Source organism: Manacus candei, unplaced genomic scaffold (assembly GCF_025592945.1).
Source record: "Manacus candei isolate 608988 ecotype Guabito, Panama unplaced genomic scaffold, ASM2559294v1 h1tg000023l, whole genome shotgun sequence".
NCBI lineage: Eukaryota > Metazoa > Chordata > Aves > Passeriformes > Pipridae > Manacus > Manacus candei.
In genome coordinates this window covers 25,637,423-25,654,931 of record NW_026138071.1, presented here as the reverse complement: position 1 = coordinate 25,654,931, position 17,509 = coordinate 25,637,423, and the positions used below count along the sequence as shown (strand labels likewise).

General features: G+C 41.6%; 1 protein-coding gene across 10 annotated transcripts in view; it reads left to right on the top strand.

The window, feature by feature from the left end:
* CPS1 (carbamoyl-phosphate synthase 1) overlaps positions 1 to 17,509 on the top strand; it is a 190,819-nt gene that overhangs the window by 98,517 nt on the left and 74,793 nt on the right. For all 10 annotated transcript variants that reach the window (XR_007904400.1, XM_051786740.1, XM_051786736.1 and 7 more), the window contains 10 exons: positions 106 to 183; positions 1,683 to 1,781; positions 2,489 to 2,584; positions 5,604 to 5,793; positions 6,856 to 7,013; positions 7,784 to 7,912; positions 10,273 to 10,417; positions 10,703 to 10,913; positions 11,986 to 12,184; positions 14,321 to 14,497. Coding sequence is in view for 9 of the 10 variants with exons in the window: in XM_051786740.1 (XP_051642700.1) it covers positions 106 to 183; positions 1,683 to 1,781; positions 2,489 to 2,584; positions 5,604 to 5,793; positions 6,856 to 7,013; positions 7,784 to 7,912; positions 10,273 to 10,417; positions 10,703 to 10,913; positions 11,986 to 12,184; positions 14,321 to 14,497 (1,482 nt within the window). In the remaining variant the exon portion in view is untranslated. The remainder of the gene's footprint in view (positions 1 to 105; positions 184 to 1,682; positions 1,782 to 2,488; positions 2,585 to 5,603; positions 5,794 to 6,855; positions 7,014 to 7,783; positions 7,913 to 10,272; positions 10,418 to 10,702; positions 10,914 to 11,985; positions 12,185 to 14,320; positions 14,498 to 17,509) is intronic.

Here is a 17,509-nt window from a genome sequence, read left to right as displayed (position 1 = left end):
ATACCAGTCCTTTGGCCTTCAGTGCTTGCAGAGATAAGATGTGGCTTTCTGTTGGTGTGTTTGCTTGTCAGGAGGGGTCTAAGAGAATCACTTTTATTCCTGCAGGGAATTATGCATGAGACCAGACCAATTTTCACAGCACAGTTCTATCCAGATGCAAATCCTGGGCCAAGGGACACAGAGGTAATGTATGAGGACTGATCTGGGCTTGCTTTCAGATGGTCTGAGGAGTGCAGATATGTATCAGCTGCGGTGAGGAGTCTTTATGTTGGTGATGGTCCTACATCTTGGTTTTGGAAATGTCGGGATCCTAACAGAGGGCCCAATCATGCATAGGCTTGTGTCTGCTTAGCTTGATGTGCAGCTAATTACAATCAGCAGCAAGATGTCTATTGACTTCTGTGTGCCTTGGATCAACGATTCCATTCATATTATGTGTATGCATCGAGTCCTGGTGGGATTATCTCTGTGTTGGAAGTTACTGAAGTGCTTAAGCCTCTACAGGATCAGGCTCAAATCTCTTGCAAAAGAGATTGCAAAAGGAATAGCATTTTATCTTAACAGAAAAAATACTAGCCAGATGCTTTGTAATAAAATCATTAACTTTCTAATACATTTTAGTTCCACTTTCAAATTTTATAATTACTGTAGAGTTATGTAAATGGATGCATACTTCCTCACTCTGGTTCTCCTAAGTGAAATGAAATTTTAATCCCCAATCTGTGACTTCACACAAAGTCTGTAACAACTGGTTGTGTAGTCACGGAGTATGACTAAGCAGCATCAGGGGATGTGGAAAGCAGAGGAGGCATGTCTGAACATAAATAAGCTATTTAGCATTTCCTGAGAGAGGAAGATGGAAGAATACATAGAAGTGCTTATTTAAATCTTAATTTGATGATGTTGATTAAACCTGCAAATAAATCTCTTGATATCAAGAAGTTTTGTAGCAATCTGATTGACTGGTGAATCTCAGAGAACTCAAAACAACTCTCAGCTGTGTGTCTTTTCCAAGTCTGTGCACTCCCACTGCTGGGATGGGTTTGATAACATAATGCCTATCCTGATAGGCTTGCAGGACCCATCCATACTCCTTCCATGGATAATTCCCAGGGACTGTGTGGCAAAAGCTCTGCAAGTGTGGGGTCAGGTGGGAAGCCTGTCCCACTGTGTATAGCTACCTGCCTTGCCTTGCCTGTCCTGGCTGGAAAACACTTCTGACAGCTGCTCTGGGACCTCCTCTGGAAGGACAACACTGATTTAGCACCACTGATGTTTAGATATCCCTGTTCAGGTCCCTGCTCTGTAGCAAGTGCTGTTCTAGATGGTTCCCTGAGCTAGTCTAGTGTATGCTCTTCTGTGTTTTAGCTTTTAATGCACGTTCACTTGTTGCACTGCCAGCCACATAGAAGCAAAGCACACAGGCATGATTGATGTGTGTTTTCTTCCTGATTATGACCTCCCTTTCTTGAATGCAGCTTTGTCAGAGATGTCAAAGTTGTTAAAAAATTTCAAATAACTATTTTGTCTTCTCAGATGGTGTAAATCTACCTGCTGAAGGCAGCAGAGCAGAGCTGATTGCTCGAGCTCCCAAATGACCTGTTTTTTCCTTCTTTGCTTGGTATTTATTTAGTTCCACTTTGGTGGTTATTTTTCCATAAACGTGTGTTTATTTTTTCTAGTTCCTTTTTGATTCTTTTATTTCCCTGGTTAAGAGTGGGAAAGGCAGTACCATTTCCTCAGTTCTGCCCAGGAATGGAGTGACTGCTTCCAGAGTAGAGGTCAGTATACAGATACTTGTTTATCATGCCTGTCAGTGAGGCTGGGACCTACTTAATTCCTACTGTACCCACAGCACAAAATGGCACAGAAAACTGGTCATGGAAGTCTGAGGAGGCTTCCCTTATAAAAGTCCTTACAGCTGCTTGTCTCACAGTCATCAGGCCTCTCTTGTGTTATTAAGTCCCTTTTCTTTGAGAAAGTTTTAAGTTCTGATGTTTCATGGATTTTTCTTTGCAGTTCTCCCAAGAAAGGTACTCTCACAGCAGTATAATGAGGTGCCCTGGGATAATCTGGCCATGAGATTTTGTGCCTGCAGTAGAATGTTGATGCTTGGTTGCTAAGCAAATAAATCTGAAATTCCAAGCGTGGGCTGAATTTCATACAGTTTCACTATCTTAGAAGGCAGCTGGACTTTGTGGGCAGCCAAAGTGAGGCATGGTTATCTATAAGCACATGATACAATTAACATGTTTATTGTATGCCCAGTGCATGGATCATGTGTTTCTCTGACAAGAGATATAGGAGAGAAGTCCAGTAGAAATACTCTTAGAAGTAAAAGCGCAGTGGTTTTGAAAGTGGCTTTTCTTCTCTTTTGAGAACTTATGTTCTGTAATTTGAAACTGTTCATTGCTGCACAGTCTCTCTGTTCATTTCAACATCCACTATGATAGGACTGATTTTTTTTCATGCTGTTTTGACCCTGTAGGTCTCCAAAGTTCTCATTCTAGGATCCGGGGGTCTGTCAATTGGTCAGGCAGGGGAATTTGATTACTCTGGATCCCAGGCTGTAAAAGCCATGAAGGTGAGGAGATACTCTGAAAATACTAACCTCATGTAACCTATTTTCCTTTCTTGCAGCTGAACTGATCTTCCAACTATGGCATCAGTGGGGCAGGGAAGCTGATGAGGATAAATGACTGTAGGGAAATTTAGCCATTTTTTGTTGGTGAACTTGTTGTATGAGTGAAATGAGTTAACCACTCAGAATTATCTACCAAAGAGAGATGTTCTCGAGGTTTCCATTGCAGTCTTTGAGCAGTTTGTTATTTGTGATGTGTGCCTGGTCACTCCAGGCTTCTCAAAGTAAATGGGGATGAAAAGGAGGGATATGCTCAGCTACACCTGAGCTGGAATTACGGGAACTTCCGGGGCGTGTCAGCACATGGCATGGTTGTCATGGGAGAGTGGAAAGCTTAGACAAAATTTATTAAAAAGCCCTGCCATTGAGTCCCGAGGTGCAGAAAGGACTCCCTTTCTTTCTAAACTCCTTCTTGGAGAAGGGTTTAGATGCAGCTGAATCCTGTCTTAGCCTTGGACTGTGTTAACGGTTTAAATTTAAAGGGCATGTAGAGAGGTATGATTAAACCACTTTGTCCCACAGATTTTAATGATGGTAAAACAGAAATATTTATATAAATGAATTATTTATTATGACAAACTAACAGGTGAACAGATGAAAGATCTTAATCAGAATTATTTACTCCACAAAATAAACACTAAAAATCTACTGGTAGAGTATAATATAGCATAAAGTAGTATGGTACACTGTAACAAAGCAATTATTGAAGCAGTTATATTAAAGCTAGCAAAAAGAAATGATTATTAAGTAAAGATTTGATGTAACTCACTCATGGGAGATCTCCTTCTCTCTACCTCAAGGAGTATCCTTGGAGGGTGTCCCCAGCCAAGGGAGGCATCTCCACACATACACCCCAAGAAGGGTTATGTCAGAAGAGCCTGACTGCATGAGAGGGGACTGGACTTTTATAGTATAAAGTGATTGACTGCTGCAATGCAAAAGATTTTGAATCCCTTATCAAGGCCAGTTTTCTAAATGGTATTTATTTTGAATAGGATGAACTTTTTAAAGGTCATATATGTCAAGTTTTGTTTCCAGAATAGGTCCTAGAAAGGATACTAGGGCAAAAGCTCATGCTAGGAGAAGGTGTGGAAGGGTGAAGTGTACTGTGAGGGGGTTACTGCTGGTAATGTAAGAGTTACCTGGGCCCCCTAGTTCATGTCTAACCTCTTGTGAAGAAGGAGGAGAGCTTGTAGAGGTGTGACAGTTCCAGAGCAGAAGTAAAAAGGTGAAATTTGAAGGAAAGGGTTGCAAGGGCAAACTATAGGTGCAGTAAAATCCAACATCCCAAACAATTGGGCTAGAGGATGTGATATCTTTTCCCCCCACCACTGCCATGAATACTACGCAGTTTAGGATCATTTGTCTAAATCTGAAATATTTTCCGTAAGGATTTTATATCTTCTTTCCCTTCCCTGTTCCACACATTTCCAAGGAAAGTGCTTCAGTGAAAACAAATCCAATTTTTCACAGGAGAAAAAGGTCAGCAGGAATTTGCAGCCAGTCTTTAAGGCAGTATTTTAAGTTAGCAAAGAAAGGAGAAGAAATGTCATCCAACACCTGAACTGAGCACTCAGAGCTCTGAGTGAGAATCCCACCCCCAGGTGAGCTATTCCTTTGTTCCCCCAAACCAATGAGACAAACAATCACAAATTTTGAACAAACACAGAAAAGTCCTATGGCATTTTCATGCTTACTGTGTGGTGGGGGAAGACAGCAATTTCTATACTGGTCCCAGCAACACTTCCAATAGCATTTGCTCAAGGGATGGCTGACTTAATCTACTGACCTTGTTCCTGTTTCTTTCTACTCTTTTAAAAATGTTGTCACTGTTCCTGTTTTTAATGGAAATCATCATTGTTTCTTAACCTCCACAACTTCTATATAGCAAATGTTTCTCTTGAAATGTATTTTTCATCTATAATTAGCATTGTTTGCAAATGATGTGTTTGTTTGTAGAAGTTTATTGCCTTACAAGAAGTTGATAAAAATTAGAATGAGTTCCCTTAAAAAAATGAGGTCTTTGCACTTTCCAGTCCACCTTTTCAACAAAGCAGTAAATCATTGTTCTGTATCTGCTTGTGGTTGACATGGATTTTTTAAGCTTGGCCACACTCATCATTATTAGCAAAACTTGGTTGACTTCCTCGTTACGTGCTAATATTTCAAGAGGGAGGAGAGTTGATCTGCCCAGCTCCGACTCAGATTTTTCTGTTAATGAGCAAACTGTAGTGAACTTCTGTCTGTAGCCAAAAGAGTGGCAAAAGTCCCACTGGTATAGCAGGAAACAGATACTCTTTATTATCACTCTATCTCAGTTTCTTATCTGTGACAGAGAAAAAACAGAGTAAAGTTTTCACTAACCTTTGTCTTGCATATAGAGGCAGAGCTTGTCTTTTAATATGCGCAATATCAAATAAAAAAGTTACAGGACAAGATTTTTAAAGTCATAACACCAGGAAAATTAAAGCATCTTTATGGAAAGTCAAAGCAAAAAATGTATTTTTGTTACTGTTACTAGTTGGTGCAAAAAAATCTGAGAACTACCTGGTTACCCATGAACAAAGACCTACTGCTTGCCAAGAAAAGATTGCCTTTAGAATTAAATTTTTTGCTTTGGCATTTTTAATCTGACTTCCAACAGAAGACAGATGTGATTATGCTGGACTTTGTTCCTGTCTCCTTTGTGTAAGTCCTAAATGTGGTAAACAATTTTGACCGAATTTCTGAAGTGGTTGGGAATGTCCATTCCCTCAAGATTCACAAAGAGGCAGAGGCACAAAAGTAAAGAATTGGCATTAGTTCAGCCTCGTGTGAGAGACCAGAAATCTCTTATGGGACAGGACATAAGGGATGAGACTTTTTTAATTCTGCTGTTGCTAAACTGCTTGTTGAACCCCATCTCTCGCTGCTGCTGTCAGCTTTTTTATGCCTATTTTTAATGCAAATTTTAATTTTTCAGGAAGAAAATGTGAAAATTGTCCTCATGAATCCCAATATTGCTTCAGTGCAGACCAATGAGACTGGCTTAAAGCAGGCTGATGCTGTCTACTTCCTCCCCATCACTCCACAGTTTGTCATAGAGGTCATCAAGGCTGAGCGTCCCGATGGAATAATTCTGGGCATGGGTGGCCAGACTGCTCTCAACTGTGGTGAGTGTGATACAGGTGCCTTGGCACTCCTTGCAGGCAGACTCATAATTTTTGCCAAATAACAAGTAAAGTAATAAAGGACAGGACCAGAAGAAATGGCTTCCAGTCGCACCAGGGGAGGTTTAGGTTGGATATCAGGAAAAATTTCTTCACTGAAAGGGTGGTCAGGCATTGGAACAGGCTGGAAGTGTTCAAAAGGCATGTGGATGTGGCACCTGGGGACATGGTTTAGTGGTGAACGTGGTGGTGCTGGGTTAAAGGTTGGATTTGATGATCTTAGAGGTCTTTCCCAACCTTAATGATTCTATGATCCTGCCACATGTTCAGCAGAGTTTATTTGTGCAGGCATGCAAGACCCACACGCCTCATACATTGCCTGGGTTACTGAGAGATACAGGCAGAGACCTGGGGAGAGTGAGTCACTGCTAAGCTGTGAACATAACATCTAATTGCTGGGTTTGATAATTAATATGTCCTGGTTTTCAGCTTAATTCTTAGTTATTGTAGTTGGATTTGGGATATTCAGACCAACTTGAAGCAGAGCTCAAAAGGAAAATTTACCTTAATTTAACTTCTTGGACCGGTACTCGTCTGTGCAGCTCTGCTCTGTGTTGCAGATGATGGCCAAGCAGTAACTGTACTAATATACTAATATCCCTCACTGATTCGAGGACAGAAAATTTCATGGTATGGTTCTGAGGTCTAATACTGAAAAAGAATAATAAAATTAGCTGTTGATGAGGCCAGACAAGTTGTCAGCTAGTCAGATATCTTTTGAATACTTTCTTCTGTCTAAGTTTTCTAAGCTTTCTGGATTCTTTACTGTGAGGGTGGTGAGGCACTGGAACAGGTTGCCCAGATGAGTTGTGGATGCCCCATCCTTGGAAGTGTTCCAGGCCAGGTTGGACGGGACTTGGAGCAACCTGGTCTAGTGAAAGGTGCCCATGGCAAGGGAGTGAAATGAGATGATCTTTAAGGTCCCTTCCATTCTGTGATTCTAATAAGTTTATTATTCTTCATCTACTATCAATCCTCAAAACTGTGTCTTTGTTTACTCTGCAGGAGTGAAACTCTTCAAGCAAGGAGTCCTGCAGCAGTATGGTGTGAAGGTTCTAGGTACATCAGTTGAATCCATCATGGCTACAGAGGATAGAAAGCTCTTTTCTGATAAACTGACTGAGCTAAATGAAAAGATTGCTCCTAGCTTTGCAGTGGAATCGGTAAATCAGATAATTTTGAAGATGTGATTACTATTACTGTTACCTATTTGAGTTAGTAAAAGTATTTTTGGTTTTGTTGAGTGAAAGCTGAATGCAGCTGTGGATACTGTAGTGTGTATGCCTGCATCATCACTCATCAGGAATTGCTGGTGGGTCACTGATTTAAAATGAGTGAAAGTGCAATTAAGCACTTGAAAAGCCTAAGCTAATTTACTCATTGACAAGAAAAGTAAATTTGGTTGGAGTGACTCCTGTGCTGCAGAACAAAAGTCTGTAAGATGTTGGAGGTACTTTTTTTTTTTTTAAATCTTGCACAAGCTGTTTAGACTTCAGTGTTTAGGTCCTCAAAATCAGCAGTATTGAAATATTTTTTGAGGATGGGAGTATGAAAGTAAAAAATTGATTCATGGAGAGTCCATTGGAGTTTGGAGAAAACCAAACAGGTCTTAAACCAGGATGTCTGTCGGAGGGATTATTTCATGCTAAAGTCTCTGGAGACAGACCTGGTAAGGAAAGTGGAAATGTCCATGGAAAGTCAGCAAGGAATTCCACACATAGCTAAAGACAGAAGTTACCTCCTGGGGTGCAGTTTTCTGCTGCTTGGCAGAACAAAGTAATATTGCAAAGCCAACTTTTATTATTTTCTTTTTACCTTCGGACAGTTTAGTGTGTTACTGATGGGATTTCCAGGTAACCGTGTAACCAGAGTTGAAGACTTTATTCATTTGAATTTTTATCTCTCTCTGAAACGTATTCCCCTTTCCTTTAAGGTTGAAGAGGCTCTGAAGGCAGCTGAAAACATTTGCTTCCCAGTCATGATACGTTCTGCCTATGCCCTTGGTGGTCTGGGGTCAGGCATATGTCCTGATAAGGAAAGTTTGCTGGACCTTGGTACAAAGGTATGTCTGGAATTGCAAGCTCTGGGAATAGAACTGAACATCTGATTTTCTTAGGTACTCTTCTAATAGTCACAGGCACTGGAACTGTACGTACCCTACCTTTCACCTTACTTGTAAAATCTTGCCCTGATTGTGCTTTTCATAATCTGCTGCCTGCTTTTCCTAATGCTCATCGAGTTGGGTAATGAAAATGGCTAAATGACAGATCTGTTAAATTCACAACAAACAATCATAATTTGAGCAAGTTTTTTCAGCAGTTTTGGTCTGAAATGAAACATACTGGCCTATATTCACCGACTTTCATGAGTAAATGGCACATGAATGAGGTCAAGGAAGGTGAAACATTTGAAATGCTGAGTGATAATGTAGTCTCAGGGACAGGAGAGCTGGGAGCCTTGGGTCTGCTGTATTTCTGTCTAAATATGGTATTTTTGCTAGGTTAAAAGCTCGTGTAGAGATTTAACAGGATGACACTTCATAATTTGACATCTACTGGCCATCTCTGGCTATGAGGACAGCTCTTTTTCTGTAGGAAATCCGAGATTGTTGTTTAAAAATTTGCTGTGAAAAGTAAACAGATAATTGGGGAAAACAAATCAAAAGCTTTTTTCCTTGACAAAACTGCAGAATTTTAAGGAAAAAATCTATCTGTGGGGCTCTAAAGTTATTGTGTTTGTCTTTTCCTGGTTTGCTGAGCCTCCTAATCTTTCATGTGTTGCTCGAAAGGAATACTGCTGATGCAAAAATGACTTTTCTGGCTTTGTTTAGAGAAAGCAAAAATTCCCCCGAAAACCCTGGGAGTGCAGCTGTCTAAAAGGTTTATATAAAAACAGTTTTTCATTAGGAAACTCCCTAGTTTTAGTCAGCAAGTCTTGGTGTTTTTTTAAAAAAGTGAGCCTGCTGCCTACCAGCACCCCCAGATTCCTGTCTGCAGGGCTGCTCTCCAGCTGCTCCTCTCCCCATTTATGCTTGTGCAGGGCTTACTTCATACTAGGTGCAAAATCTGGCACTTCTATTTGTTATTTGTCATCCCATTAATCATAGCCTCATGCTCCAGTTGATCAGGATCTCTCTGCAAGACCTCTTGTCCCTCAGAGAGTGAACAACTCCTTCCAGTTCAGTACCAATATTTCAAAATTTGCAGTGAAAACCAATTTGACTTTTGTTGAATTAAATTTGGATGCTCATTTTCACAACCCAGCAGAAACTCTGTTCTTTTCCATTATGAAGATGATCTGTAGTAATTCAATGAACTGGCTTTTCAGGCACTGGGTTCTGAATTGTTTATAGTTCAGATAACTGAACACAGCTAGTTCAGGTAACCTGGCCTTTAGTTCATGTCTCCCGAGCCTGCTCATTGAGTGGGAAAAGACAGACACAGAAGCAGTGAGGATTGTTTTACAGGTGTGGTTGAGTGTTCCTGCTACATCACCACAAATTCAGTGCCTGCTTAGGCTGGGTGTGGAATGCCATTCCTCAAACTACTTTTCTTTTTGTTATGTGTGATTTTGGCAACTGAGCTAAGGGCAACATTTGAATTACTGCTTGATTTAATGACAGAGGGGACCAGACTGAAGACCCAATTAATGGGCAGCATTAAAACAAGAAGCTGTGCTAAAGGATGGATTGACAGTGTGCCCATTACTTTTTAGGATTTTAAATACAAATTGATTAATATTTTCTATCTGCTAATATTAAGGCCATTTATTCACTTAGATTATGCTCATTTACCAACAAACTGTATTATTCATTTTTGACTCATGCACTGAGGAGTGCTTTCAAGATTAGTTTAAGAATAAATCACAACTCTTGCCTCTGGTTAGTGTGCCAGTGATAAGCAGCATTATTAGTGCTATTAACTGTGTAGTGTTTGCTGGCACCCACACTCCCCATTACTCTGTCATTTCTGCAGTGTTCTCCTATTGAAGTCCCTGGGGCTGCCCACATAAAAGCTTGTGTCTGTTGCATGATTGAAACATTAGATGTTTTTATATTCCTATTTGTTATTTATATGCCACTGCAAGCACACATGCCCCACCTTTTTTTTCCCCATCATATCACATAACTATTTTCTGTGCCTTTCAAATGAAGCTGAAGCAATTAAAAAAAAAACCAAACAAAGAAATATAAAGTGCTTGTTATCAATGGTATGAACTTTACATCTTTCAAATTTCTGGTTGGTCTGGGGTGTCTGGAGATAAGTCATAGAAGTCTTAAATATAGAATATGTTCTAATAAGGGTTTTGGTGGGGGAGAGCTTTTTGTTTGTTTGTTTTGTTGTTGTTTGTTTTGCTTTGTTGGTGGGGTTTTTTTGTTTGGTTGGGTTTTTTTACTGTTTATTTTCCTTGAACTATTCTCAGGCATTTGCAATGACTAACCAAATTCTGGTGGAAAAGTCAGTCGTTGGCTGGAAGGAGATAGAATATGAAATTGTGAGAGATGCTGCTGATAACTGTATTGCTGTCTGCAATATGGAAAACATTGATGCTATGGGAGTCCACACAGGTAGGCTCGGGCACATGGTGGCTCACTAGAAATGGCTCATTAACTTTTTTTATGCAGTGTCCTTCTGCCTGCTATTATTGACACAGTTTTGTTGTTGATGAAGTGAGCTCTAGAAACACTCTTCTGGTCTTGGATAAAGCCAGCTAGGGTGTGAAACTGATATTTTTAAGCTAAACCCACCTGATTTCTAGCAGTGGGTTGGCAAAGACAGTGACCTGTGAGGCCAGGATTTACTGCTGCTGAACTGCTTCTCATTTTCCTTCACTTCTACCTTATGACAAACAGGAGATTCTGTTGTAGTGGCTCCAAGCCAGACACTCACTAATGAGGAGTTTCAGATGCTGAGGGATCGTGCCATCAAAGTTGTCCGACATTTGGGCATTGTGGGAGAGTGTAATATCCAGTTTGCTCTGCATCCAACTTCCCTGGAGTACTACATTATTGAAGTTAATGCCAGGCTCTCAAGAAGTTCAGCTTTGGCCTCCAAGGCGACAGGGTAAGATTATTTAAAAAACCCCACATGCTAAAGAAAAACAAATGAATAAACAAAAATGAGGGGAGCAGAACAAAAAGAGGGAATTTCAGTAATGCTTTGAATCCATGTATTATTTAAATATGTGACAGCTACAAGAAGAGTTCCTGCATCTGCTCTCCATGCAGTTAAAACATGGAGGCTAAATTTTCATCAAGGAAGACTGAAATTGGCTCAGGGAGAACTCTGGAGTGGTCAGGTCAGTAAGGAGCAGGTTTCTGTATGGGAAGCTTCTAAAACAGTTCTTGTCAGCACCTGCTGGGGTTGACCCTTGGAGAGCCAGTCCTACTGGGAGATGGGGGAAGGGGTTAGTGAGCTCTCCAGGTCTATTCCACCCTGCTGATTCTTGTACTACAAATGGGAAAACTCCCAGGAGGTGCGTGGGGAGGGAAGCTAATAGGTGCCTTACAAAGCACATACACTGTATCCATATGTTGGCTGCAAATCACCTCTGGAACCCAGAGGACACAGTTACTGATGAGCTGTCTGTCAGATTGATGCAAGTGGCACTGCTTGCTGCCTTTGTTTTGTTGGCTAATCATAAACTAATCACCATAAGGGTGGTCAGAGCAACCTGTTTAAAAATTGGCTTCTTAATTGCACTTTCCAGATAGTGTTGAGAGACACAAATTAATCTCTAATTTGCAGTTCTCAGAGGCTCTTGTGGTTGTTGAAGAGCTGGTTGTCTCAGGCTGGAGATGAGCCATAATGTTGGGCAGTGGGTGTTCGGTTGTTTCCTTTTTAGATGACAGACTTGCAGCAAAACATATCTGTGAGTGTGGGCTTACTGTGGATGTGATAGGCACTGAAAGTGGTGTCTTTGTGGATAAAAAAGCAAGGCCCAGATGGAAGGAACTGAATCTGCAGTGTGCTGATGCAGGAGGCTGGATGGGTCATGCTGTGCTTGAGCACAGGAACCTTCCACTGTATTGAGGAGGGACAATCACTTCACATCTGTTTAATTTGATCCACTCCTGGGATTTGCAAGAGCAAAGTACTTCCTTCTCTACTGTTCTCTACTTCTCCTCTATGGCAGGTATCCATTAGCCTTCATTGCTGCCAAAATTGCCCTGGGGATTCCCTTGCCAGAAATCAAGAACTTTGTGACAGGAAAAACCTCTGCCTGCTTTGAGCCCAGCCTTGATTACATTGTTACCAAGATACCCCGCTGGGATTTGGACCGTTTTCAGCATACATCCAACTGGATTGGAAGCTCCATGAAGAGTGTGGGGGAGGTGAGTGCAAGACTCTCCCCCTTCTCTTTCATTCCACCACTTGGGAAAGTCATTTCTCTTTCTTGGAAACCCTCAGGATATCTATCTTCAAGGACCGAATAAATTTGAGGGTATTTATTCAGCTCAAACAATTTTTATCCAGTACTATAATTAATTAAAATGAATTAGGACTGTGTAATCTTGGTTATCACAGTGTGGATTCATAAATGGTTTGACTCCTAAGGGAAGAGATCGCTATGGATTACCTGAGGTTGACTTCATTCTTAACACTTACTCCAGGACTCTGAGAGTAATTTTTTAGTTTGAGGTTCTGTAGTGGTGGTTAATTAGAGTAAAACTTCATGAGTTGTAGTCTGTTAAGATTTTCAGTGATGCCCATGAGCCACAGCTCTCAGTTGTTCCCAAGTTATTTGTCTTCTGTGTTAAAACCATATGCCAAATCTCAGCCTACTTCTGCTCTTCAAATCTAAACAGAACCTGTAATCTTGCTCTGAAGTTTTGACTTCTCTTAGTGGTTAAGTCTCTTACATCAGAATTTAAGGTGTCTGGACAACTACAGTATTTTCAGACCAAGTTTTCAGAGGAGAGAAATGAAACAAAATGGGTAAATTACTCACTTAATTAGTTAATTACCTATCAGCTACCAAAGCAAAATAATGAATTGTGTATTTTTTCAATTGCCTTTCTTTCCTAATGCTTTTCAAGTAGCTATTTTATTAAATTATTTTGACGTGTAAGACGTCCCTAACATCATTGTTGTCATGAGACAACAAGCCTTTATCAGAACTGGAAGAATTAATTAGAATTTGATTTTCATTGGCAGTTTTGGCTTTTTATGGCAATGAGGTGATTTTTTTGTTTTGTTTTGTTTTGTTTTCAGTGAGTTGATGCTTCCTGATATTAAGCCTCTCTGCCCAGGGGTTTGGGGGCCATTCTGTAGAACTGGGGTTCCTAAATACAGTTGCCTTGTACACAATCAGCTGTAAACACTTGCTGGCCATACACATTTGCAGGAGGAAGCATCAAGTCCTTCCAATGCTCATATGTCACAGAACTGCCTGAACCTGTGTCCTTCTCCAGGCAGGATGCTGGGTAAAGGCAGGAAGGAGATATGGGAAGAGTCAGTGCTGTAACGGTGCAGGGTGAACTGAAGCAGGGAAGGAGAAGCTTAAGGGATGCAGTTTGCAGCTGGCAGAGGTACTGAGCAGAAAGGTTAGTCTGAAGGACCTGTGAGCAGGAGGGGGAGTCCTTGAAGCAAAGAGTTTCTTGCCACTGTGTCTCTACTAGTTGGCACAGTCATCTCCCCAGGCCTGAACTTGAAGCCAGATCACAGCACCTACTGCACTTCTATTAACTGAACACCATGGCCTGGCCTGGCTTTTCCTGAACTCTGTTGTGCTGGGCAGTGGGCCTGGAGCTGTGAGAAAAGAGAAAACGATTGTGTTTTTTCTTTTGACATTTTTCAGCATTGCGTTTGAGAAGATTTTTATGCTGTTAGGGTTTTGACTGCACTGGGAAATAAAAATGTAGAAGTTTGAGAAAGGGTTCTGTTACCTTGCAGATTTCCAGAGAGAAAGGCTTGTTTTCTTATTAGATGTGATGTCAAGACTGAAGGAGGGAAGCCCCAGTGCTGCTATGCCAAGGAGGAGTAACCCTTTAAGAGAGCCCTCACAGGGGAGAGTTACTGTTAAATGTAATTTGAAGGAAGAGGAGCAGATTTCTCCTGAACCTTAAAATTCCCACAGTAAGTTTCTATCTCTAACAGGTTGTTAAACAGAAATATCGTTCTGTATTACTATACCCATGCTGCTAGATAATGGCTCTCTCTACCAAAGTGCTTCAAAGCACTTTACAGAGGAGAGCAGTGGCTTCCTGTATTTTACAGGCAGGGAGACAGAAGCAGAAAGGAGTCGCTTCTCTGGAACTCCCCATTGATAACGTGGGCAGAGTCAGACCTAGAAGTGGGACTCCCAAGGCTCAAACAGCTGCATCTGTCTTAAAGCCATCAGGACTGTCTTATGGAGGAGTCCAGTCTGTGATCTTTCCATACCTGTGCCTTCATGGTTTCAACTTGCACTCTTCTGTTACTGAGGGCACAGCTCAGTGTAGCTAACGTGGAAGTGCTCTTCTTTGCAGGTCATGGCTATTGGACGCACTTTTGAAGAGAGCTTTCAAAAGGCCCTGAGGATGTGCCACCCCTCAGTAGATGGCTTCACTTCACGTCTGCCTATGAATAAAGCCTGGCCAGCTGTCGTAGATCTCCAGAAGGAGCTTTCTGAGCCAACCAGCACTCGAATATATGCAATAGCCAAGGTAACAAAAGATAAAAAGGCCTTGACCTTTGTCTCTTGAATTATAGCTACCAGGTTGGGTCAACTGAGGTCACAGTTTACTTCACCCCCTTGCTTCCCTCTGCCAAGCACCCTGGCATCCTATCCCTGTATAGGATCCTTGGTGATGCTTCCTTCATCTTCTATGTTCAGGTAATGTGTTTGTCTTTTGGTGGCACAGTCTTAATCAATGCTCATTGCATTCAGGTGCATTCCTGTCTCCTGATACCTCAGTTTGTAGCTGAGCACTGATGGAGACCTAGATCACTTTCCTTTCCTATAATATTATATTTGTTGGGTAAACATTGACTAATGTTCGGCCCCCTGATTTATACCAGTGTAAGTGCCAGTCAAAACTGGCCAGTTTTGCAGATTTCAAAGGAATAAATGAAGATCTTTTTGAGAACTGGAACAAAGGATGATAAATAATAGCAAGCTGCAGTCTGGGAGAACACTGTCTATTTGCAATGATTGCAATTGTATAGGCTTGAAACTAAAAAACTACACAACTGCATGTTTAATTTCACAGACAATAAATCCTCTGTTCTTTGAAAGAGGCTTAACTTCCCAAAGCATTCTTTTAACCCCTCTCCTGTCACACAGGTCAAATCACTTCAACCCTCAAGGTGTCTGGGTAATGGGGAGTGCTATTGTAAGGGGACCTAGGGTGTAAAATTATTTCTTCCTTTGTCTCCTCAGTGTTTGCCTGTATATATCAGATGGTAAATGTGGGGTTAGTCACATTAGAAGGTAGGTGTGATTTCACATTAGGTTTTCCTGCAGCTAACTTGTCCATCTGTCCATACCCTCTATGGAGAGGAGGGCACAACTGTCTTTTATAGCTCCTACTTACCTTTTGGTTTGTGTTTTTTAAGATTGCAGCAAACTTTCCTGGCAAGTTACTCTTTTTTCTGCCTCTGACTTTGTGTGGTGGAATCTGTAAGCCCTTTGTGCTCATGTGTAGATACATCTCCTTACATTTCCTCATGAGGGTGACCAGCTGAGGCTGTGCTGTGTTTGCTGGGTTGTCACGTAGCTGTTCCTCTTATAAATGGCCTGAACGAAAAGCACAAGATGTTCTATAAATGTGTGACTTGTCCAGCAATTGACTCCTGCTTTTCAAGCTGGGGAAGTGTGTATCTTCATCTTTCAGCAGCTGTGTTTGGTCTTTATTATAGCTTTTTCTCGTGACTGAGAGAAAAATCTTGCTGCTTGTCTCTCTGAGTGGCTTAGAGAGCTTTTATGAAACGTTAATCTTAGCTACATGTCAACACAGGAGATGTGGGGAGAGAAAGGTGAGTTTGGGTCCTACTGAACACTAGATGTTCCCAACTGCTGACATTTTCACTGGGAGCTGTTGTCAAAAGCAAGATCAAAGTCTTAATCCCTCCCTATAAAAGAGCTGCCTCTGCCCAATACAGTGCACTAATTCATCCCCATTAATAACTGAGGCAAGCTATATGAGCAAGAGATGCTTCTGGCAGCTGGGGCTGCTTGCTTGAAAATTCCTTTCCTGCTTGCTGACTTTTAAAAGCCAACAGTTATTCTCCATTAGTCATCAGCTTTGTTTGGGAAAGGATGTAGCTTTGTTGTATATGTCTTCTCCTCCCTCCCAAACCCCACTAGTCGGCTCTCCAAGGCTTTTTACTTATTCTCTCTCCTTTGTCTGTTGGATAATGAGAACAGTTAGTGTTCAGGTGCAAGGGAAGGGAGTTCAGCTGCCATTCAGAGCTGTTGCTGTTGTGGTGGGGCTCCCCATGGTCATGTAAAAGAGAGAGGCTGACATAGATGAGACTTGCTCCTTGGCCAGAGTAGCCAAAGGCTGCAGGGATGGAACAGCCTGCTGAACAGGGATGCTCAGGTTGTGTCAGGTCTCTCCTGCTCCTCTTAAAATTGTATAGAGTTAGTCTCATGCTTCCATGGTATGTTTAAGCTGTACTCCTGCATGTAGGTTTGAATACAGTAATGTCATCAGAGTGCTGTCCAGACCTCTGATCAAATCCTACACGGATTTTCTGCCTGGAAACCTGATCTGCCCCTGTGGTGTGCTGATTGGGATCAAGAAATGTCTGCAAACTCATTCTTTTCTTCCAGTCTCCAGATTCATGCCACAGGGGTGAAGGTTTTCTCTGCCCCTCCTTTGATTAACAAGTGGAAGGAATGTTTCTTTTTTTTAGTTACCTTTGGAGATCATAGGACTTTTAAATTAAGTGCCCTAAGCAGACTAAGAGTATGTGGTCATGCTTCCTGTGTGTATGTGTGGCTCAGGGACCACTGACTGAGTTTGGAGGTCCTCAAGATGTGCAAGTCTGCATGTGTTTTGTGAAAACAGATAGACAGAAAAAAGACCTGCTCACGTCACACTGATGTGGCAGTGTGACCTCACCCTCCAAGCACGAGGGAATAAGGAGGGGAGGAGCCCTTTACCAGTTGCCTCATATTAGTATTGTACCTAGAAATGAGTGAGAAGCCCAGCTTTGTTATTGCTGGTGCTCTGGGTCTGCTGAGAGGGCCTCAGGCTTCTCATTGCAGGCATTGGAAAGAGCGGTGGCTGTTGGGTGCCAGCTGCCAGCTGAAGGCTCTGTGTGTGACTGGTTACTCTAAAGGAGCAAAATATGCATTAGAGGTTTTCAGCACTGCTTTTGACTGTGTGGTGACAGGGTAACATTGTGCCCAAGCTTGGTAACTCAGAGCAATAATGCTGGGGTGTAGTGGGCCAAACTCACGCTCAGATAAACGCTGGAGTTTTCTTCAGTGGCAATTGCTCTGGCTTTGTAACAGTGATGCTGCCCTGCAAGAAAACAATTAAGTGTGGTAACAGTTAATGATCCTGCTTACTTCAACTCAGCAAAGATGTCGTGCTGGCATTATCATTATGGTTGATTATAGTTGTTTTATCAGGAAAACTATAACTGTACGCCACTGGTGAGACCCAAGAAATTGCATTGATAGAAGATATATTATAGTGAGGGGCTCTCCAGCATATTTCTTTATG